The sequence below is a fragment of the Cucurbita pepo genome, chromosome 4 (assembly GCF_057944985.1).
Source record: "Cucurbita pepo subsp. pepo isolate OVF chromosome 4, ASM5794498v1, whole genome shotgun sequence".
In the NCBI taxonomy this organism is placed as follows: Eukaryota; Viridiplantae; Streptophyta; class Magnoliopsida; order Cucurbitales; family Cucurbitaceae; genus Cucurbita; species Cucurbita pepo.
Window position 1 is genome coordinate 10,860,623 of NC_141801.1, and position 21,963 is coordinate 10,882,585.

Genomic DNA, 21,963 nt, shown 5'->3' on the forward strand with positions numbered 1-21,963 from the left:
TCAGGGAAGGCTCGATGGGCCTGGAGCTTTGCGTATAATGGGCCTCTCCTAGTATCGCGGCCCATTTAATGCTTATACTAAAATTGAATTATTTTAACATTTTTTTTTCTTTGTCCAATAGTATCAATATATAATTAAAAGTATAGTTAAATTGCCTAATTTAGAAATTGATCAAAGTTTAATTTGATGCATATATGTACTAGAAAATGATTTAATGTATAGATTTCACAATTATGAAATTTTTTGAAAATAATGTATTTCTTCTATAAAAAAAACATAGAAATTGGAAGATTTTATTAAAAAAAAACCTAAATATTATTAGATGTCTACTTTGAGTATAACTAAGTGTTCATGTATTTGCTTTGAGCTTTTAAAAAAGGCTTCATTTCAATGAAAAGAATATTAAATAATTATAAATTCATGATCATTTCTTAAATTAGCCTAACCGAACTAACGAACCAACATTATTAGTTGGACTAAAATCTAAAATACACATTTAATGAATTTTAAATTTTCGTCCCGTTGAAAAAAAGAAAGAAAGAGAAATAATTCGTAGACCGATCTGGTCTAAGTTGCAGATTCGATCGCCCAAACACCGCGAGTTGCTCCGAAAGCAGGTCCGATAAATCGGCGATTTGATCCGAAGAGGAGTTTTGAGCAAATCAACAATTCGTTCCAGTGAGGAACAAAGATCATGATTCTGATAGAAATATTCATTGTGCCAAATTAGTAGAGATGCATTTCTACTGTGGATTTCTCTCATCCCGCCACGCTGTGCCATAATCCAGGTTGTTGAGTTCATACTTGGTCTTCCTTGACAGGATCACTTGACTTAGGGTTATGTTTCTCTGTTTCAAAGATCTGTTCCCCTGCCCTAACTTGGATTCATTTCCTTTCTGGTAATTTATTCCATTTACTTTTGGCGAGTTGGCCTACTCTGAAATTTTTTCTTTTCTTAGGTCTTAAGTATTCTGGATCATCACGGATTTTACAGTGATTGAGGTGTATGTGAAGAGAATGAGTTGAGATGGGGTTTTGGTTCTATATAATGGGTGCTTTTGATTGTTGGTCTATTGTTTGTAAGCTACCTAGTTTTCTTTTTCTTTTTCTTTCTTTTAATATATTTTTTTAAAACATCTAAGCATGTTTGCAAGATCTGGTGATCGTGTGATCTGAATTGCCATCTAAATGTATGCAAGAAATTAACCGTATGGAATGTTACTTTATTCCCAGACCGAATATATTTATTTCGATCCTGTATGCATTTGGATTGTTTTAGGTAATCTTACAGCAAGTTCCATCATAATTTACATGTTATGTTTTTGTGTGGGTCAGTTTTGATTGGGATAAGGAAAACTATGTTTTTAAATTTGAGAGTGGATTGAATATCCAGCGACTTTTGTTTAAGGCAACAAAGAATCAGATGTTTCTGACATTTTGGAAATGCCACCGTGAGTTTTGTGTTAAAAAGATTTCCTGATTTGGCAACAGTCTATGTTAGGACAAAGTATCAATGTAATTGTCTTGTTTGTAAAATGTAGTAGATTTCTTCTTTTTGTTTATTATGGGACCTGAGGATTTACCTGCAATGATTAAATCTGGATCTTGCAATCTGCTGCATCTTTTGGCATTTTACAGCACTCAATGTATGTTTCATCGATGGGCAAGGTTTAAATATCATGATATGTTTATCAAATTTGATATCACTCTTACACTCGAGGTTCTTTTTATATATCAGCCTGAGTCAAGAATTGATGGATGATCGTGAATCGTGATCTTTGGTAAACTTTTAACTCGAAGCATGGAGGAGGACAATCGGCTTGAGCTTAGCTTGGGCTTGTCTTGTGGAGGATCATTGGTCAAGGACAAAGGTAAAAGTGTCTGTTCGTCTGATGTTGGAACAGAAGAAACTGATAGAGGCAGTAAAATAATTGATGATTTCAAGAATTTCCTCCAAGGTGGCAATCAGAGACAAGATATGAGTCCAGGTCTCTTGAGAAGTGACTCGATGAAGGTTAAAGAAAATTTTTTTAATGACCTTTCCCGGGCTCATATAGATGGATATAATTCTATGAATTTGAAGGCCACTGGAGTCTGGGCAATGAAAAATGAGAACCGTGTAGATATCCAGGAAGAAAAACAGCCTGAGGTGGGTAATAAACGAAAGATATTATTTGAGGAGATAAACGGCCAAAAGAAGCTTGAAGGAGAGTCTTGTCAGAACAATGTAGAGAAGGCAAAAACATCACTTTTTTCCACATACGAGGACGGTTCTGCAGCTGAAATTGAGGATGTAGGAGAGTCTGAACTTGAGGGTTCTACATCAAAGCCAGTTTCACAAAATGATGGACATTCTGAGTTAAGTACTACAGACTTGAGTGGGCAGAAGAAGTTCAACAGTTCATCAAGTAGTGACCTTGAGCGTCATAACTTAAACAGAAGCGTTCCGTTCTCTATTCAAACTACAAGTATGCGGAATGGTATTTATCCATCAATAGTCAAAGAGTCTCACGATGCTGGTGGATCCAGTTCAACTGGTCATTCTCTGCATGGCACAAGGCAAGTTTTCCTCTCTGGAAGTGGTGTACAATGTGAAGTCCAGCCTATGAATCCTGGGAACTTGCCTTTGATGTTTGGCTATTCTTCTAGCCAGCTTCCGACTTTAGATAAAGATAATTCCTGGGGTTTGATTTCCCAGGCGCAGTTGCATAATCCCTGTAGCAGAGGTCAAACTTCTTCAGGTAAACATCCTATCCTTAATTACTAATAAAAATATGAATCTGAAAAGCTCATTCCATAATCTTGTAAGATAGGAATAAAACTGCTTCTGTTCCCTTTCTTCGTAATTCTGGATCGATCTTGATTTGAAACTATATCATTGAATGTTAACAGGAGGAGCGTTCATTGACAATTTGGTTGTTCAGAAGGAATGTGGAAGAAATTTATGCATATATTTTTTATTATTAAACAATTTTGAGGTTTCGTCTGTAACTACGAGCTTGGCTTTAACATGGGTTTAACAGATTTTGATAGAATTTACTCGGCTTTTCTTTCCTTACAAGTTTTAAGAAGAAGCTTTTATTCAACCTCTTTTCCTACTAGTACTTGTACCAAATACTTACCCGGCCCCTCATAGTCTTAAGTAATGACTAAGAACTATCTTTCCACAATTTCTCACCATCTATTCATTAAGGTTAAATTGACATTTTGATTTGTTTGGTTTCAAGAATGTCACAATTTAGTTCGTATGGTTTTAAATGTTAGAATAAGTAGTTTAGGAGGATTTTATCAAGTCACAAGGGATTATTTATGAAGTTTGAACCAAAAAAATGAAATTCTAACTTTTATAACCGTAGGGACTAAATTCTAACTTTCACCCCTTCAATAATTTGGTCCATTCATTAACAGGACAATTTTTCATATTATATTATCAATGTCCCCTCACCCTTTTTCCTTCGGTGTACTTCCACGATTGAAGGTCTATCAAATTTGAAGGATACTTACAATGTCCACTTTGTATGATATCTGTGTACCATCCTATATACCTTAGGGTGATTTCCTTTACCTTTGAAGTTTGTAATTCATGATAAATTCTTACCCTTTGTTATGAATGTTCGTTGGATGCAAGGAATTCTTCCTAATTCAGCTGAGGCTACTCCATATGATGCCAGGACGTTTGAACAAGACAAAACTGATAGCAAACAGCCTATCGTGGAAGAAGGGTCCTCTTCTCAAGCAGGGGAAAAGGGAAGCAGCGGTAGCCTCGGAGCAAAAGACGCATTTGAACGATCGGCAGGAGGTCTGTTAAACGAAATTTCTGCTATAAGGCCAGGCCTCGCAGCAGATGTCAAATTTGGGGGATGTGGTTCTTTCCCCAATCTACCATGGGTTTCTACCACTGGTCCAGGTCCAAATGGTAGAACAATTTCTGGTGTGACTTACAGATACAATGCAAACCTGATCAAGATTGTCTGTGCTTGCCATGGTGTACACATGTCTCCTGAGGACTTCGTTCGACATGCTGGTGAAGAGTTTGTTGGTTCGGAAAATGAAACTGGTTTGGCTCCATTCTCAAATAACAACAACCCTTCATCCTCTGCACAAAACTGACACAACGTTTTATCTTTTCATAGTTAGGAATACTCTTTTGGATTGAATTAAACAGCAGTCCCTGTATTATCCCCTTAGCACTTCTCATCATTTTTCTTGGTCACTTCTTTTTTACTGTCTCAATCTTGAGAAACTGGGAATTTTTTGTTTAAACTGATTCAACTGACTTCTGTACAAGGTCTGAGAATGACAGAATTACATTCTTGGAAGCTTTTTTGTTTAGTATGACATGATAGCTGCTCAAATGTTCTCAACCTTGTCCAGAGCCTGAAATAAATCATGTTCTGAATCCATATTCCATCTGAATAGAGCCAGATTTGCAGAAATGGAGCTCAAGAAGTTGACAAATGCAGAATCTCTTGGGGTTTGAAATTTCAATTCAGATGAGCATAGCTGTTTTGCTCGGCAGAGTAGTTGGAAGTTTCACGTGTCAGCAACCCGCTTGTCTGTCTTTGTGCAGCTTATCCTGTCAGCTTTTCTCTTCTGTAACCAATCAGATTGTTGACCACCATCCACGTGGTAAAAAATTTCTTGTGTTCACACTGCCAACTAGCTCCACGTTCCATTTTTTGACATTGATTAATAACTTTTATTTGGTAAATATTCTTTTAATTTTAGTAAAATGATGCCATTTTTCATTTCTTTTTCCATGATATGTAAATTAAAATTGATATGTTTTATATATTCTTGCACTATCTTTTATTTGAGGTTGAAATTTGATTAAGTATTTATGGTAAATACAAAAGAATTCGGAAAGAAAAAAAAATGTGAGATCCTACCTCATTAGAGAGGAGAACGAAGAAAATCTTGATCAAACATGAAAGCTACCAAAGATGACATCCCATGTACTTGGAAAGCTACAAAAAAGGCGATTATTTGGAGGGAAGGCAGCCAGAGCTGTGACAAGATCCAAACATGGGGCTGTTTGTGCAGACAGAGGATGATCATCATAACTCTTCAAGGCTCAACATTGGAAGCAGCTTCAAATAAGAAAAAAGAAGTCTTGATCAAACATGAAGCCAGGGAATGCAACAGCGAGGAGCAGGTGCTGTTTCACAGCCATAAACACACGACATTCTTGTACCTGACTTCGTTTTCATGAACACAGAGATGCTTGGGGCCATGTCAAGCAACAGATTCTCCTCTTTCACTGTCTGCAACTGAGGGCACAATGATTACACAGATTAAGGAAGAGATGGAAATGAAGAGATCAGTTATTCCCTCTATATCAGACTCTACCGCAAGTACATCAAGGGCAACAACCCTTAATGAAAGGAAATCTGTCTTCGACACCACTCTTTGGTCCGTTACATATCGCCGTCAGCCTCATAATTTTAAAAATTCGTCTGCTAGGGAGAAGTTTCCACACCCTTATTAGAAATGTTTTGTTCCCCTTTCCAACAAATGTGGGATCTCACAATCCACCCCTTTAGAGGCCCAACGTCTTCACTGGCATACCACCCGGTGTCTAGCTCTGATACCATTTGTAGCAGCTCAAGCCTACCATTAGCATATATTGTCCGCTTTAGTCTGTTACGTATCACCGTCAACCTCACGAATTTAAAACGCGTCTACTAGGGAGAGATTACCACACCCTTATAAGGAATGTTTCGTCGTTCCCCTCTCCAACCGACATGGGATCCCACATGTAGTTTGAATGGGAATGCAATTAAACTGATGCAAAAGATTACAGAATTAGGCAAACTTGGTTACCAATGGCCCAAAGAACAGTCCAATGGTTTGCCAATAGGGAACAAGGTCTCAACTGACAAAGTACACACAGCATCCCATGTTGTGCAATTTTGAGTTCTTTTGAAGAATGTCAGCATGTGTGCATAATTCGGTGCATATTGCAGGACCAAGAATTCCCAATTGTTTAGAGCAGGCAACCAACATAAAAGCAAATGATATAGATATAGTAATTTGGTATCATTTCCCCTTTTAAGTTGAATGATTGGTGGCATCAAGATAAGTTTTGTTTTAGAGCAGGTGATGTCTGAATTTGGTGCTTACCTATTGTTTTTTTCCCCACTCTTATCTATCTATCTATCTCTACTTGCCTAGCAAGTAATGCCTACCAAATGAGAGCCCCACATTTGTCAACCAAATTTTAAATTCCCTCAACCTTGTCATCATCGCCAACCGACGAACGAACTATTCACCCGACCAACCATCATCGTCTTTGATTTATTTAGAATTAAACAAAAGAGTATAGATTAAACTGTATAAATACCTTTTAAATAAGTGATTTTATTTCTAGTTGGTTTTAATTTTTATGATTCTACCTTATGTTTCCTTTTTCTGCCACGTCTTTCTAGTCGAATTTTCTATGCTTTCACAATTTCAGAGAGTGCTGAAACATTTTTTATAAGTATGTGGAAATCTCTCCCTAGCAAACACGTTATCCATATACTAAGATAATTTAGATTTTGGATTTTGATATAATAAATACGGTAATAATGCAAATAAAACAGAGGAAATTGTTATTGTAATAAAACTTGTCAGTTTTTAAATGATTTACGGAGGTGAAGTCATAGAACAGGAGGCAGAGAAGGATTAAGGAAGCAACATAGCCGATGGATGAATCTCTCTCTGTCTGCAGAGGTGTATTTAAGGACTCTTTTACATGAAATTCTAGACTCCTCTCACCCTTTTTCATGCCTATCCAAAAGGGTGTTTTCAGCTATTGAAGAATCGATGATCCGCTTAAATTTGGTCACTTTTTGCCTCTTTTCTGTGTTGTTCTATGTCCAAGCTCAACCTTCTTCTCAAGATGCTGAAAACTATTCATTTCAGCCAAATCTTGGGTTTGTGATAGGAATTCTAGGCGTTATGTTTGTGTTGACATTTGTTCTTCTTGTTTATGCAAAGTACTGCCATAATAGATCTTCTGTTCATGTGAATAATGGTGTAACCCATGGCGGACAAATCAGATCAAGCTCAAGCACACCCATTTTGGGAATCGACAAGACAGTGATTGAGTCCCTTCCATTTTTTAGATTCTCCACTCTTAAAGGCTCCAAACGAGGGCTTGAATGTGCTATCTGTCTTTCCAAATTTGAAGATATCGAAATTCTCCGGCTGTTGCCTAAGTGCAAGCACGCGTTTCATATCAACTGCATCGACCATTGGCTTGAAAGACATGCCACCTGCCCTCTTTGCAGGCAGGGAGTTAGCTCAGAGGATTTGCAGCTCTTTACTAATTCAAGCAGTATGAGGTTCTTATGGAGCAATTTATCAGAGCTGAAGCAAGATTCAAACATAGAGCTGTTTGTACAGAGAGAAGAAGAAGAAGAAGAACATCAACAACAACAACAACAGATCCATGGCTCTTTTAGATTCAGCATTGGGAGAAGCTTCAGAAAGATGTTGAAGAGTGACAAAGAAGGGGAAATGTTGATTCAAAAGGATTATGATGGAGATAAGAACATGAAGAACTTACACAGACATAATCACAAGATCATCATATCTGATTTTGTCTTCATGAATCGATGGAGCAATGTTAGTTCATCAGACATGATGTTCTTGAATAAAGAGATGATTGATTCCATTTCAAGCGGTAGATTTACTTCCTTGGAAACATATTTAGAGGAGTCAACGCTATCAAGATCAGTAGAAAATGAAGAACCCTTGAAGGGATTTCCGTCTACATCAGATTGTTCAGCAAGAATTACAAGCACAGAAGCAAGAAGATCCGTTTCAGAAATCACAGGCGTGACAAGATTTGGTGGTGATGTTCATATGAATTTCAACAGAAAAATTGAAATGGGGGAATCTTCTGAGCTGGAAAACAATGTGAAGAGACAAACTTGGTACCCAATTGCTAGAAAGACAGTCCAATGGTTTGCCAATAGAGAAAAAACAAGACAACACAGAGTAGAAACTGTATAAACCAGACCAGTTCTTCATCTTTCTTTCATTTATTTTTGTTTTGGTTAAGAATCATTAGTTTAGATAGTTAAAAACATCAAGTTCTTTGAACTGTTACCATACAAACTTGTTGAAATTTCAATAAGACAAATGTATAAGCTCTGAAACTCTGAAAAGAAAGCAGAAAAAGCAAGCTTCTACATTTCTCTGCAACTTCGTTACTGTTGTAAAAGATGTCATTTTGGTTTGTGGGGGCAAACCCAATCTGGTAAAGAAGCCTAAAAATTCAAGATTTTGCAGAAAAAGAAAGATGATAAATTAATGGTATAATAGAAAAGCCGGGATTCTTTGTTTGGTGGAAGTCAAAGAGCATGCAGGCAGGCAGGCGCAGAAGAGAACAAGATGATTATGCTTAAAAAAAGGCGAAGTTGCAGAGAATTTAGCATTAAAAACAGGGTGTTAATTAATGGCTGCCGATAATGAAATTCATGAAAATTATTATTATAATTTGGGTTTACTGCATTGACGTAAGAGCTGAGTCTTCTTGCTTGTCTTTGGTTCACAATTTCAGAAAAATAATTCTTTTTAATTTAATTAAAAAAGACTTACAATTGCAGCTTTGACTTTTTGTTCATCCCAACTTGCTTTACCCTATGGTTTAATGATGAATTCTGAACTCTTTAAATTTATGGAAATATTTGAAAATGGAAGGAGGAGGTAAATCTTTGAAATTTAGGAAAGATGTGGATATCTTAAATTTTTTATTTTATTTTAAACCGTAGGATTATTTAGAGTAGGTCCCACGTTTTAAGTTTATAAGGAGGCATTTTGGAGAAGCGCAAAGCAAAGCCATAATAGCTGGTGCTTACCGTGGATAATATCATACTTCGTGGATATCCCTAATTCTTAACCGGTAATTGTTATAATATTTAAATTATACTTAATTGAAATTATTGAAACTCGGAAATAATCTTTTTATTAATCCTGCTTGAAATTGAAAATTTTCAATAAGGTAGAAAATGCAAGTTTAAATTTGAAATTGTAAAATTTAATTTTATAATTTTGAAAAAGTTAGAATTGAATTCAAGAATGTTAGAATTACTTTTAGGGTTTGATAAAACATTCCGATTCCATTCAAATACATGATATGGTTGATTACTCAAATACATACTAAAGTAATATCATTAATTATTATTTATTTTAAGTAATAATAACTTTCACTTTATCGGATTAATTATTAATGTGGTCCTCCTAATAATATTTAATTTGGTACGAATCGTCAAATAATTAAGAAATCTATTCATTTTTTTTAGACATGAAATTCAAATTCACACTAACACGTTAATATCAACTTACTTTTTTCGATAAAAAAAAAAAAGAAAAAAAAAAGCCCACTCCTAGATCAATATTTATGTGAGCTAAGTTATAGGAGGGATGATTTTATTGTTTTTTTGTTTTTTTTTCAAATAATGAGTTAGGTTTATAGATTGAATTGATAGTTAAATTAGGTAGTGTTAAATTTTTAAACTTTAAATTCAAACTTGTATTAGGTATATTGTATAGAATTATATGCACCCATGTGGTGTATATAAAATGTGGTTAAATAATTAAATGAAACTCTTAGTCTAAAAAAATAGAGAATTAAGTAAATAATAAATGCGTGGAATTTGATTGCTTGTTTGGAACGAAATTCTTAGTGCCATCTTTTCTGCACGACTTGAAGTGAGAATCCCTTCTTCTTTGTTTCTTCTCTTATTCATTATTTAAATACTTCACAAGTCAGACTTCACAATTCTGAGTTAAATTAAATTATAAGGTCATTATTTTTTCTTTTTTCCAAGTCCACCGCTAAATATTGTTTACTCTACTTTGTTACGCATCGTCATCAATCTCACGGTTTTAAAACTTCCACACCCTTATAAGGAATGCTCCATTCTCCCCTCTAACTAATGTGGGATCTCACAGTTCACCCCTCTTGGAGGCCGACATTTTTGCTGGCACACCACTCGGTGTCTGACTCTAATATCATTTGTAACAGCTCAGTCCACCGCTAGTAAATATTGTCTACTTTAGCTCGATACGTCAACCTCACGATTTTACAACATGTTTGTTAGGAGGGAGAAGTTTTCACACCTTTATAAATAATGATTCATTCTCGGGAAGAACTCTAAACTAGTAATAAAGCCCCCACTGAAGAAGATGGATTTATTATGAGCAGGCTGTAACACAAGTTTCGAAGAGAAGACTAGTAATGATTTGAATGTGGAGCAAAAATGATGAACTCTCCTCCATTTACATATTATATTTACCAACCTACTCTCTATTCACAACTCATCAAATTTCAACAAACAGGTTGGAAGAATAAGATCTGTTCAATATGATGCAATTTACTTGCAATGCCAAGTAATCAACCTGCATACATATTGATGGAGAGTTTGTCCGACTTCCACTTCTACCACTCGCTGATCCACTTGGGGGCATCCGACTCGTCGGGATCTTGAGGTGGTTCGACTAAAGAACCACAGGAATCTTCAGGGTAGCTCGCCAAATATTGAGCCACACGAGAAGTGATCGAGTCAGGAACGGGAAAGGTACTGTCACGGATCCCCTTCCAATCGACACCATCAAACCAGGGATGACTTCTAACCGAGTTTTCGTTCTCGTTGCCAAGTCGTTTCTTCTCATCAACTTCAAGTAACTGATCAAATGATTTTATCATAAAAGGTGAAAACTACCATATATGCCTGGCTTAGCAAAGTTCATGATCCGTAATTGCAGTTTAGGAGATTGTTGATTATATTAGCATTACCTTGACGATGAGATCGGTGGCTTCAGGACTGATAATCTCGGGAAGACAAGAAATATCGAGCTCGCTTTGTCGACACGATCCAAATGGCGTTTCACCTTTCAGCATGAAATAGATTAAGACTCCCAACGCCCACCTGGGATTTTTTTTTAACACGGTTAAGTGAGTTGTTGTAAGCTCAAGTACAAAGTAAGTTGCATTTTTACCAGTCAGCAGCAAAACCATGGCCATTGCCCTGAACTATCTCAGGTGCTAAAAACTCTTCCCTCCCCGACATAGTATACGTTCTCTCACCCAACGTTCTTTTCCCGAATCGGAAGTCGACTAACTGAAAAAAGAATGAAATCAAAGAAGAATATAAGCGGGGTTCTACTGACACCTCCTTTTGTTGAAGACAGAGACCTTAAAAATAGGAACAAATTGGAGTAGGTATGAACCTGTATCCGTCCAGTTTGATCCAGCATTAGAACATCGGGGGAGATTCCTCTGTAGAGAACACCAAGCTGAAAATTCAAATGAATGGCAAAAACATTAATCCAGGACGGAAGAAGACAACACAAGAACAGCAATTCCACAGAATCAAACCTTGTGCAAATCTTCCAGTGCTATAACAAGAGAGGCTGCATAGAAACGAGCAGAAGACTCGTCGAGTGGAACGTGGAGTATCGAAGCGAAAGGACAAGCAAGGCATGTTTTCAGCAATATGCCAGCATGTGATTGATCTAAACAAGTGCAGAGGAGTTGCGGCACACAAGCTGAAGAACTGACGGTTTTCATAAGATTTTTCTCCTTCAACATTTGTTCTTCAAGTCCCAGCCTTTTGACCTTCTGTCTTGTAAATCTTTTTAAACTAAGCATACTTTCTGCTTCAAATTAAAACCCACCAAGGAAGTTCCATCAGCAACAAAGAAGAATATCATTCATAGCCATTATAAAGAAGATTGACGACAATATAATACAGGATACCTGTGTTCCTTAACCGAACTAGCCCGATCTCACTGTATTCTGTGGAATATAAGCACGTTTTCCACTCCTAAAACAAAAACAATCAAAGAAGATAATATTAGGAGTGTGAAGAATGCATTCTCAGCAGATCAGCAAATGCATTCTCACCAGATCAGCAAGCTCAACTTTTGAAAGAGCTGAAATATCCATAATTTTAGCAGAGTGATGGAGGGAGTCTGAAGAATGTTCCTTTTGGTCATCTTGAGAGATCTTTGGTAAAGGACCAACAACTGATTCAAACTTTTCCTTCGTTAAAATAGCGCATACGACATCTCCCACAGCAACTGCGCGTAAGAAGCCAATATGCTCACCAAGAAGCGCCCATTCGCCAAAATAACTTCCCTCTTTCTTAATAACTGAGATATCTTTACCATTCCGTGCAACATCGTCCTCGTAAATATTTGAATTGCTCATTAACTCTGCATCAAAAGTAATCCTCACTTGGCCCTTATGAATAATGTGAAGTGCACGTAAACCTTCGTTCTGCAATAGAAAAAAGAGGTACTTGAAGAGTTGTAAAGACGACATTAATGTCAGTTACGTGCGGTAGTAGTACAATAAGGTTACCCCATCAACTATCAACTGCCCATCTGAGAAGGTAACTTCAGAAAGGCAATCTGCAATGTGACTCAATTGCAAGATCGTTAACCTCGACAGAAGGTCCACAGATCGAAGCAATTTCAGGGACGACAAGTTCGAAAATTCTGATATAAGAATTCCACGAAAGTCCTCTCTTTTCAAAGCCCAAAGTGTTCCACTAGTCACAGCACGTACTGAGGCTTGAAGTGGCTTGTTATACCTGTACGTACATTATACACACACACCAAACTCATTAAACAAAATGAGTATCAACAACATATGATCAATATATGGTGCTACAGTTAACGGGAGAACCCACATCAAAGCCAGTTCGCCGAAGGAAGATAGCTTCTCAGCTGTATAGTGTTGCAGAATTCGAGGAACCTCTCCATGGCTTTCTTCCTGCAATTGTGATGATAGCAGTTCGAGTCAACATAAAATCTCGAGAAAATGCTTTGAATATGTAATATAATGGATATGAACCTGGGTTGCCAAGACCTCAAACTCTCCGCTTCCAACTACATAAAAACAGTCACCTTCGCCACCCTACAAACCAACACGACACGTGCACATGATAAAAAATCGACATCTTAATTCATTCATGTAAAATCCACCATATAAAAGCAGCTGCCTCAAATTCTCATTTGCAGGCATGTATTTGATTTAAGGGTAGCAGTTGGCTTTCATGACAAGTAAAGAAAAAAGAGATAAAGAAAGAAAACTACTTGTTCGACTACAATTTGCCCCGGTATGACCTCGACTCTTTGCATGCAATCTAATAAAACTTGGCACTGAGAATCGGTTAATTTTCTGAAGAGGAAATGATCGTGTAATGCTCGTTCAATATGTGCCTGTGGAATATGAAGCCAAAAAACTCAGCACCTCAAAGGTTCATACTGGATAAATGACAATGAAACAAATATGTACTGATAGTTCCTTGATAATCAAGATAAATTAGAATCATGACATGAGCTTACTTCTTCTTCCCATGTCTTCCTGTGAGCTGGAGATGGAGGCGCCCAGACCTGCCCATTCTCTAGGGAACTTTCGATAGCCCTGAGACGCGCCCGTGACAAATCTTGCCTTGCACGGTTGTTTCGATTCCAGCCAAAGGTAGAGGGAGATTCTGATCCTGTCACCTCCAAAACTTGAGGAACAGTGGATCGAACAAAACCACCTCCACTGGATCTTGTCGATTCACTAGTAACCGTCTAACCAAATAAAACAAATATCTGTTGAACTAAATGTAAGAAACTACAGTAACTAACGATTTTTTAGACTTCAACTTGAACAGAAAAAAAAGATAAAGAAAGCCTTTGTACATTGGTTAGCCCATTAACGTGCACCACGATAACAGTGATATCATCAGTTCGAGTCTCATATTGAAGCCAAAGTCTGTAAGACTCGGCCACAATCGCAGCACAAGCATCACGAGGATCTTTATGTTTAGCAACCTGGAAGATAACATGAAGAAAGAGATTCAATATATTGAAGGTTGCTTGATCATTCACTAGTTCCTTAAACTGTAATCAATCAAGAATTAGCACCAATATCACTTGGTTTAGACAAAAACAAACACATTAGAGTACACTAAACATATCATAGAGTAGTACATTACCATGTCGACCACAGTTTGGCTCGAAAGAAACTCGAAAACCCCATCACTAGCAACGACAAAGAAAGGATTATCCGGTGTCAGCTCTAGAACAACAATTTCCGGTGTAGCAACTACTCCAATAGTCTCAGCAATTGAGTCACCTATACTTCTTGTAAAAGCAGTGCCAGGGTACATCCCATTAGGCACCCATAGCCTAGGAGGATCACCATCATCTCCTTCTTCAGTACCCCAGCACCGAACATCAGGATTCTTCAGCCCCTCAATCTGATCAAGTGTAAGAACTCTGGCACCATAAAGCTTAACACGTTCGAGTTCATCGGTTCGGAACGGGGTTTGATCGATCGAGAGGTCAACAGCCACAATTTCCTTTCCTCTCCGCTCGGCTAAAACCGCTCTCGAATCACCTGAATTAGAAACATATATAGTCGTACCTCTAACTAAAACAGTAATAGCAGTAGTACCACTCATGCTATCATCCAACATATCTGCGTGTAATTGTGAATTAGTCGTCAAATAGGCCGCATGGCAAGCCTCTACTGCGTCACTGTGGAACCTACTATTCCTAAGTAAATTTTCACAGAGCTTTCGTTTTACAAACTGCGAGCACTGTGTTCCGAATTCCCCATGCCCGTCGAAAACTCCAAAGAAATGGTCATCTGGGTTGTTCCCAAATGGGGTGTGGATGCAAAAACTGTCTTGATTCGCCTTATCGAGAGCATCGGGATAGTACCCTCTTTGCGAAAGAAACGAATATCGCAATTCGAAGTTTCCAGAAGGGACTTTGACGGTTCGAGACCCATCAGCAGGCAAGAACTGCGCTGAAATTCTCGACAGCCTCGTTATTCCAACTTCTGAATCTCTGTTGTTTGAATTCAGTTGGTTGCGGATTTCATCTTCTTGGCTATCAGAAGACGAAGTAGAGATCGCGTCGATTTCAACGGCGGTATTGGCATTTTGGGTGTCGGCAATTCTTGAAGATCTTGGAGTTGTAGCCTCGCCAAAACAAACCCTCGAATGAACGCAACCCATTAGAGTGAATACGGAAATGAAGTAGAGCGCGTTAGAAGAATTGAATTGCCGCAAAATTCACCAGGCTCACGCGCGCCAAAGCTCGTTAACCTGTACGAACCTCCTCTGACTGTCGCTCCGTGAATAGAATTACACAACACCCCGCCGCAAGCTTAAACTAACCCGCTGGCGGGCAAAATGCAAGACCAACAATTTTTCTGATCAATCTTCAGAATCGAAGTTTTTTCGAAGACCCAGAGCCGGAATTGTGGCGAGAATACCGGAAAACAGAATACAAAAGGGCGAGAATAGCTTTCAGATTCTAAGCATACCTTATCTTTGAGGAGACGAGAGGATAGTTGCAGAAGATAAAATTAGAGTCAACAACTTGATCAAAAGTACACCCCGAGATTTTCTGCTGATTAAACTTGAAACTTCGAAAACCCACTAAAATTTTCTAAATTTCGATGAGGAATTCGGATAAACATGAAAACGACATTCTTGATCTACTGGGTTAAAATTAAAATTGAAAAAAAAAAACGCGATACAGCGAAAGAATTAAGAAGAAAACCAACCATTAATGACCCAAAACCGAATCCCCTTAAACCCAAAAAGAATGTAACTGATAAGAGAGTGATATGAGTCAACTTGGAGGAGCCCAAAAATCAAGAAAGACAGAAAACAGAGGAAAAAAAATAGATATCAGTAAGCAGAGATAAAAGTAAGTCCGAACATAGAAAAAGTCACTGAATCCGTCCTAAAACCATGAGCTCAGATTGTCACCGACCTTGAGCAGAGGCTCGACAAGGCAGAACAGAGGTCAGCGAAGATGAAGCTCACAAAAGCAGCTTTCTGCCGCTGAAGATTTTTGGTCTTCTCAAATGGCCCTGTTCGTCCACGCAATAAAGCTTCATCTTTAAAAAAATTACAGAGCAGATGGAGAAATGGGGTGGTTTAAACAGAAGAAACGGCCCTACCCATTGGCCTAAAACGCCTTGGGATGTTTGGATTTGTGTTCGTCTTCAAAGAAGTTGACTGTGCAACAAGTACAGTACAACAGAATATCACCAAAAAAAAAAAAAAAAAAACCTCTACAGAGATATGGAAAACATTTGATCCCAGAAAGAAGGGAAATAATTTAATTATTTTCTTTGGGGGCTTTGTTTAATCTTGAAAACAGTGGGGACTGGTGGTGGAGCAAATTATCCAACATGAAAAGAGCCTCGAGCGGCTGAGAACGCCACCCACGTTCTCTCATTATCATAGCAGTGGACCCTGACTCGTCTTTCTGACCCCTAAAAGACCCAAACTTTTGTCTTCAAAGTTGTGTGGATAGGATGCTTTTCGCCGTTGAGGTTAACCAAGTTGATTATTCAAAGCATAACCAATTGACTTGACAAGATCTTGATTATATTTCTGGTGGGTGGTAATTCTGGAAGTGGTTTCAGGGGAAGTCGCTGTTGGTTTAGTTTGATGTTCGTCCACATTAGACAGCCATAAGTCCTTAGAAGAACATGAGAAAGACGAGGTTAAGAAACAGTAGATGAGTAGGGATTATCCAAGGCGTAGTTCATGGACCCCATGGGAAATAGAAAGCGAAAAAGTAGTATATGCATGAGGCATGAAACACAGAGGATTTAAAGAAATGGGAAAGGCCCAAAAAGATGAACATTTGATTGGGTAACTTTTCATAGGACAGGAGGCACCGGCCCCTGGCTTTGTGAATGAATGAACATGTACACGTTTGGTTGTGATTGTTGGGGCATCTTTTTTTACTTCAAGATATTGACACATATATAATACCAAGGGGAATGAGCCCCACCTGCCCTGCCTCTCCATTATTGGCCCCACTTTCTACTCTGCTGCCTTCGACTCAAAAAACTACAAATGCACTTGCCTTCTCCTTACTTAACAAACAAACACCTCCATTTTTTTTTTTTTTTTTTTTTTTTTAACTTTGTTCTTCAAAAGGATGAGAAAGAAAATGAAATCTCTATGTTTATGTTTATATGATGTATGAGTCTATTTGATCGTATGAGTCTATTTTCTATCGACTTACCATCGAGACCACACACTGAAATGGTCCTTAGAAACACATCCTTTTGCAATGATTAAATATTAGTTAAATTCAATACTATTTTCGTATGGGAAAGTTTGAATATTAAAGAAAAAGAAAAAAAAAAAGGGGGGGAAATTTATTTCTTAATGTATGTGTATTATTTATAATTGCAATTTTTTTTAAAAGTTCAAATATTCCATTTAAATATGGAGCGATATGGACATCAACGTAATTTCATTAGGAAGGCCCATATCCTGCCGGCCCATATTCTGTCCGGCCCAACGGAGCGATCCAAAGAAAACAAACAGAAGGTGAACAGATGGACGCGAGATAGAGTGATCTTTTTCTGGCGGGGGGAAAGCTTTTGGCATCTCTCGCAATCTCTAGAACTCGCTGTCTTCTTCTTCTTCTTCTTCCTGCGAGGGCTCAAAGTTGTGGAAAATCTCTAGAAGATACGGGAAAGAGAAGAAAAACAGAAACGAAGATTGGAAATTGGGTTTGGAGAACCTGTTTCCCAACTAGTTATTCTGTTCATCACTTGGGCTTTCACAGTTCGTGCTGGAATTGAGCCGAAGTGACGGCGCAGAGTTATGGTGAGGATATTACCAATGGCTTCCACATTGCGACCTTCCATTTTGTCATTTAGGTTTGCTGCTGCTTCTCGTTTGGCTCATTCTCTCACTTCTTACACCCCTACTCGGAGGCTGCCTTCATTTCATCTCGGTTTTGGTGCGGCTTTAGTCTCTTTACTGAGCCCTGGATTTAAATGCTAATTTTTGTACTCCTCAATATGTTTCTGTATTGTTTTATCGTGTCGTTTTGATTTGGCGGCAGTAATTGGTCGGTTCCGGGATTTTTCCGGCTTATGCCAATTGGTTGTGTTCTGTTGAAAGCTTTCCTATCACATTCATAGTTGGATTGCTATGCTGTTTTAGCACGATGCCTTGCGTAGCTTCCTGTTCCTGGGTGTTTTCCACCGTCACTAAAGACTAAACTGAAATAGAAAAATTAGGAAAAAAGCTGAGAGTTGGAATTTTTCATTCATGTAGCAGCATTTATGCATCACTCTCTGGTTTGAAATCTGGAGTTCTTATGAAGATAGATGATATTTTACGGTTGATATCTCAATCCTGCAGCTTTTCAAAGCATGTTTTCTATTTGAAGTCTTTTGGTTCGATGGTTTCTAGTTTGTTAATTGTATTTGCTAACTTGGATTCCTCATTTGGTATGAAGACATGAATTTTTTTGTGTTACTCCAGACATAAATGTCTCGGGAGAATGATTTTAAGTTGTTGTATAGCTGTTCCCCAGGCCCAATTCTTTGGTCTAAACACTTCGAAGTTGTGGCAAAAGGAGCATAATAACACCATAAGGGTGGCCATAAATGGATCTGTAGCACAGGCTAGCACAACAACCAGTCCAGAAAATATTCTTGAGTGGGTGAAAAAGGATAAGAGGAGATTTCTTCATGTTGTCTATCGTGTTGGAGATTTGGAGAGGACCATAAAGTATGTATAATTTCCAAGAGACTTAAAGTTTCTTGCTACATCTTATTATCTCTTTTCCCGTCTTCCTAAGACAATTCAATTACAAAATATGTTTACTGCAGATTCTACACTGAATGCCTGGGTATGAAGCTGCTACGAAAACGTGACATACCAGAGGAAAGATATACAAATGCATTTCTTGGATACGGTCCTGAAGATGCTCACTTTGTTATTGAACTCACTTACAGTAAGTAGTCTACGTGACTTTATCCAATATTTCACCCCCATGAATTGACTAGATCAATCAAATTGATTTATTTTGATTGACTACTGACCACAGATTATGGAGTTGACAAGTATGATATTGGAACCGGATTCGGACATTTTGGTATTGCAGTTGAAGATGTAAGTCTATGCTTTATTTTTTTATTTTTCTATGTTATACGCTTGATTTATACCATATAAATTTATTTACTCTTGTGTCAACAGTCCCTTCTACTTTGTGCTTTTGGCCTCATACCCTTCAAATAATTTTTTTAGTTACCAGCTTTTATCATGGTTTTTTATTCCCACTTTCTACCACTAGGTTTCGAGGACGGTGGAACTTATAAAGGCCAAGGGTGGAAAGGTTACCAGAGAACCTGGTCCTGTTAAAGGTGGCAGTACTGTGATTGCCTTTATCGAAGATCCAGATGGCTATAAGTTTGAACTCTTGGAAAGGGGGCCTACTCCCGAGCCTTTATGTCAAGTAATGCTTCGTGTAGGTGATCTTGATCGATCCATAAATTTTTATGAGAAGGTGAGACTTGTTTGAATGCTATATTGGGCTGTCTAAATGTTCCTCTTTTTTTTTTTTTTCTTTCTTATAGTTAGTTTTGTTTGATTGTTTTTCCTTCTCAATACCTTTGTCTGATACGTATTCCGAATCATGTGCATTTTATGTAAGGCTTTTGGCATGGAAGTCCTTCGCAAACGAGATAATCCAGATTATAAGGTAATATGGTATTTTTGTTAGATTTGTTTTCCTACAAGTTCTAAGATAGTTTTCTAATTTCAGAAGATTCTGCCATCTCTGATGGAAAATTTTTGTTTCTTCAATAGCCTGGGCCTCCCGCCGGGGCCCGCTGTGTCAAAAATGAGAGAAACCACATCCCTCTCTTTCCCTTTTTTTGCCAGCATGTGTCACATGGGAGGGACATGGGGACTCAAAAAATGGATCCTATCAACTTGTTCCGACCTAGGATAATAAGCTCACACACACATGCATGCTGATGCTTTGATATATGTATTCCATGTGATACTTTTATATTAAGTAACTTCTTTTGATTTTACATGCAACTTTCAGTACACGATAGCAATGATGGGATATGGCCCTGAAGATAAAAATCCTGTACTGGAGTTGACTTACAACTATGGAGTTACTGACTACGAAAAAGGCAATGGTTATGCCCAGGTTTAACATTTACACTTGTGTTCCTTTTGTTTTTGCTATTGGGATAGTAGAAAGAAAAACCTGATGGATGTCTTGCTGTATTTGTAATCTAGTGGAACAATGTTTGGGTATAATTATTTCTTTCCTTTTGACAGATTGCAATAGGCACAGACGATGTCTATAAAACTGCAGAAGCAGTAAAACTTTATGGAGGGAAGGTCACCCGAGAACCTGGACCATTACCTGGTATCAACACCAAAATTACTGCATGCTTGGATCCTGATGGTTGGAAAACGGTACGACTTTCGTATTCAATCCTTGTAGGCTTCAAAATATGCATGAAATCTCTTGATTAACCTTTCGCTCAGCATCTATAGAACTGATTTAGTATTGACCCAGATTCCTCGTTATGGTTCCATTGACTTTCACTGTGCACGTGAGCGAACATGGTAAAAGATGCTCCAACTCAATCTAGTTATGCACCAGATACTGTGCACATGAGCTTTATAACTACAATGATTCAAATCAATCTAGTTATGCATGTTCAGTTCTTATTTAAACTCAGCTACGAGAAAGTCTCATGAAAACCTTCCGAGTATGTGACCTTGTGTCTTGTTTGTGATTCAAACCAATCAAGTCTTGCATGCCTTTGCTGAGAAAATAGTCATTCAAACCTTTAATCACTGAGTTTCTTTATAAGTAGCATAAAATTGTTTTACACAACGCACTCAAATTGCCGCGTATCTTGTGTTTTAAAAAGCAGAGATCTCGAGGGGAATAAATGCTTCTTCCATCTAGATTTTGATTTTCTTGTAAGGGTAGAACATACCCAGCATATTGATCTTGGTCGCTCAAAATATAACTAAGTGAGGAAACAGAAGAAGAACAATGATCGCAAGTATAATTCTCTCTTATAGGAAAGTGATCAAGAGTCGACACATATTTATAGAAGTGGCTGCTTAAATGAGTTATAACTATCATAACAGTAATTTGGTTTTATTATAACAAAATAATAAAGAAAATGAATAGTCGGTTCAGTTGCCATATCAATCTGGCTGTGCTGTTTTTCACTCTTTGTTACTGATTAGTCGACTTCTCATTTGTTCTCTTATGATCTGCAGGTTTTTGTAGACAACATTGATTTTCTTAAGGAGTTGGAGTGAGAGAATCATGGAATTAATGCCTGCCAGTTCCGTGCCAGTTGAGACCCAAGCCCAGCTTGAAAATAATTCTTTATGCTTGCGTCTAGCTTCGCGCTGATTGAATATTGAAATTGTCTGTATATGCCATGATGTCTTGATAATTTGCTATTAGGCTTGCATAATGATGATCAAGTGTATTTTAGGGTTTGAAAGGCTTACCTGCATGAGTTAAGATTAATAAACTTACAGTTCTCTGTAATGTTTATTTATTGATTTTAACAGCAGAGCTGTGGCATAAAATTTTTGACACCCAACTTAAGTTTAGTTGTATGGCTCAGAATTCAAGTTCTATGCCCCAGAGATGTGTCGGTTGGCTCTGCGGCTATTGACTTGATTGATTCAAAGTGAGTAATTGATATATATATATATATATATATATATATAAGAAAATTTGGTAACTTTATTTTATGTGTAAAGGCTAGATTTTGTGTAAGAATCGAGTTATGTTGGAGGCAATTTGATGACCTCTTGATGGAAGCTCTTATCAACGTGATCAAGTTGAGAAACTTTGAAGCAATGAAGTAAGCATGAAATTTTGCAAGTTTTTTTTTTTTTTTTTTTTTTTTTTTTACTCAGACAAAATTTAGAAAGCAATAAATTCACGATAATAGCAAGAATAAAGGAAATTACAAGAAAGATATGACTTATCTAGAGGTTCTACTTTTTGATACCAAATTATGTGAAAACTACAGTGAATTGGAATTAAAAATTCTTCAATTCAATATTTTGATGAGTCTCTTGGATAAATTTAAAAGGAGCACAAAGACCAAAAACTGAATAGTCAAAC

The 21,963-nt window shown here is 37.6% G+C and overlaps 4 protein-coding genes across 10 annotated transcripts; 3 read left to right on the plus strand and 1 right to left on the minus strand.

Annotated features, from left to right (window-relative positions):
- Positions 1-519: 519 nt before the first annotated feature.
- On the plus strand, positions 520-4,748 carry LOC111793141 (ninja-family protein mc410). 3 transcript variants are annotated; one of them, XM_023674887.2, is made up of 4 exons: positions 520-899; positions 1,739-2,741; positions 3,629-4,057; positions 4,434-4,748. In XM_023674887.2, the coding sequence occupies exons 2-4, from the start codon at positions 1,802-1,804 to the stop codon at positions 4,478-4,480; spliced, it is 1,416 nt and encodes a 471-aa protein (XP_023530655.2). In that variant the 5' UTR covers positions 520-899; positions 1,739-1,801; the 3' UTR covers positions 4,481-4,748. The 3 variants fall into 3 exon arrangements, with proteins under 3 accessions (XP_023530655.2, XP_023530654.2, XP_023530653.2); XM_023674886.2 differs by lacking the exon at positions 4,434-4,748 and having other exon boundaries at positions 520-788; positions 3,629-4,364; XM_023674885.2 differs by lacking the exon at positions 4,434-4,748 and having other exon boundaries at positions 521-899; positions 3,629-4,364.
- A 1,820-nt stretch (positions 4,749-6,568) lies between these two features.
- Positions 6,569-8,502, plus strand: LOC111793873 (E3 ubiquitin-protein ligase ATL42). The gene has a single exon (XM_023675939.2). It carries the CDS (start codon positions 6,691-6,693, stop codon positions 7,999-8,001), a length of 1,311 nt encoding a protein of 436 aa, XP_023531707.2. The 5' UTR covers positions 6,569-6,690; the 3' UTR covers positions 8,002-8,502.
- Positions 8,503-10,211: 1,709 nt separating this feature from the next.
- LOC111793085 (protein phosphatase 2C and cyclic nucleotide-binding/kinase domain-containing protein) lies at positions 10,212-16,127 on the minus strand. 5 transcript variants are annotated; one of them, XM_087123440.1, is made up of 16 exons: positions 15,974-16,127; positions 15,784-15,883; positions 13,989-15,223; positions 13,693-13,824; positions 13,348-13,581; positions 13,096-13,221; positions 12,854-12,916; positions 12,690-12,772; positions 12,359-12,590; positions 11,900-12,274; positions 11,753-11,819; positions 11,372-11,652; positions 11,224-11,289; positions 10,993-11,114; positions 10,790-10,922; positions 10,212-10,678 (listed from the first exon to the last, which is right to left on the minus strand). In XM_087123440.1, the coding sequence occupies exons 3-16, from the start codon at positions 15,015-15,017 to the stop codon at positions 10,433-10,435; spliced, it is 3,189 nt and encodes a 1,062-aa protein (XP_086979566.1). In that variant the 5' UTR covers positions 15,018-15,223; positions 15,784-15,883; positions 15,974-16,127; the 3' UTR covers positions 10,212-10,432. The 5 variants fall into 5 exon arrangements, with proteins under 5 accessions (XP_086979566.1, XP_086979565.1, XP_023530581.2 ...); XM_087123439.1 differs by having other exon boundaries at positions 13,989-15,333; XM_023674813.2 differs by having other exon boundaries at positions 15,784-16,077.
- Positions 16,128-17,387: 1,260 nt separating this feature from the next.
- On the plus strand, positions 17,388-21,400 carry LOC111794009 (putative lactoylglutathione lyase, chloroplastic). Its single transcript, XM_023676110.2, has 9 exons — positions 17,388-17,784; positions 18,356-18,563; positions 18,665-18,789; positions 18,883-18,947; positions 19,129-19,341; positions 19,489-19,536; positions 19,888-19,995; positions 20,130-20,270; positions 21,096-21,400. Exons 1-9 carry the CDS (start codon positions 17,646-17,648, stop codon positions 21,135-21,137), a joined length of 1,089 nt encoding a protein of 362 aa, XP_023531878.2. The 5' UTR covers positions 17,388-17,645; the 3' UTR covers positions 21,138-21,400.
- The last annotated feature ends 563 nt before the right edge of the window (positions 21,401-21,963 follow it).

Coding starts and splice junctions, on each gene's coding strand:
- LOC111793873 (XM_023675939.2), top strand. CDS start 6,691: ATGAATCTCTCTCTGTCTGCAGAGGTGTATTTAAGGACTCTTTTACAT.
- LOC111794009 (XM_023676110.2), top strand. CDS start 17,646: ATGGTGAGGATATTACCAATGGCTTCCACATTGCGACCTTCCATTTTG. Junction 19,342..19,488: donor CCATAAATTTTTATGAGAAG/GTGAGACTTGTT, acceptor ATTTTATGTAAG/GCTTTTGGCATGGAAGTCCT. Junction 20,271..21,095: donor ATCCTGATGGTTGGAAAACG/GTACGACTTTCG, acceptor TATGATCTGCAG/GTTTTTGTAGACAACATTGA.
- LOC111793141 (XM_023674886.2), top strand. CDS start 1,802: ATGGAGGAGGACAATCGGCTTGAGCTTAGCTTGGGCTTGTCTTGTGGA. Junction 2,742..3,628: donor CAGAGGTCAAACTTCTTCAG/GTAAACATCCTA, acceptor GTTGGATGCAAG/GAATTCTTCCTAATTCAGCT.
- LOC111793085 (XM_087123440.1), bottom strand. CDS start 15,017: ATGGGTTGCGTTCATTCGAGGGTTTGTTTTGGCGAGGCTACAACTCCA. Junction 12,591..12,689: donor TTCGGCGAACTGGCTTTGAT/GTGGGTTCTCCC, acceptor ATGTACGTACAG/GTATAACAAGCCACTTCAAG. Junction 11,290..11,371: donor CACTGGAAGATTTGCACAAG/GTTTGATTCTGT, acceptor TTGAATTTTCAG/CTTGGTGTTCTCTACAGAGG.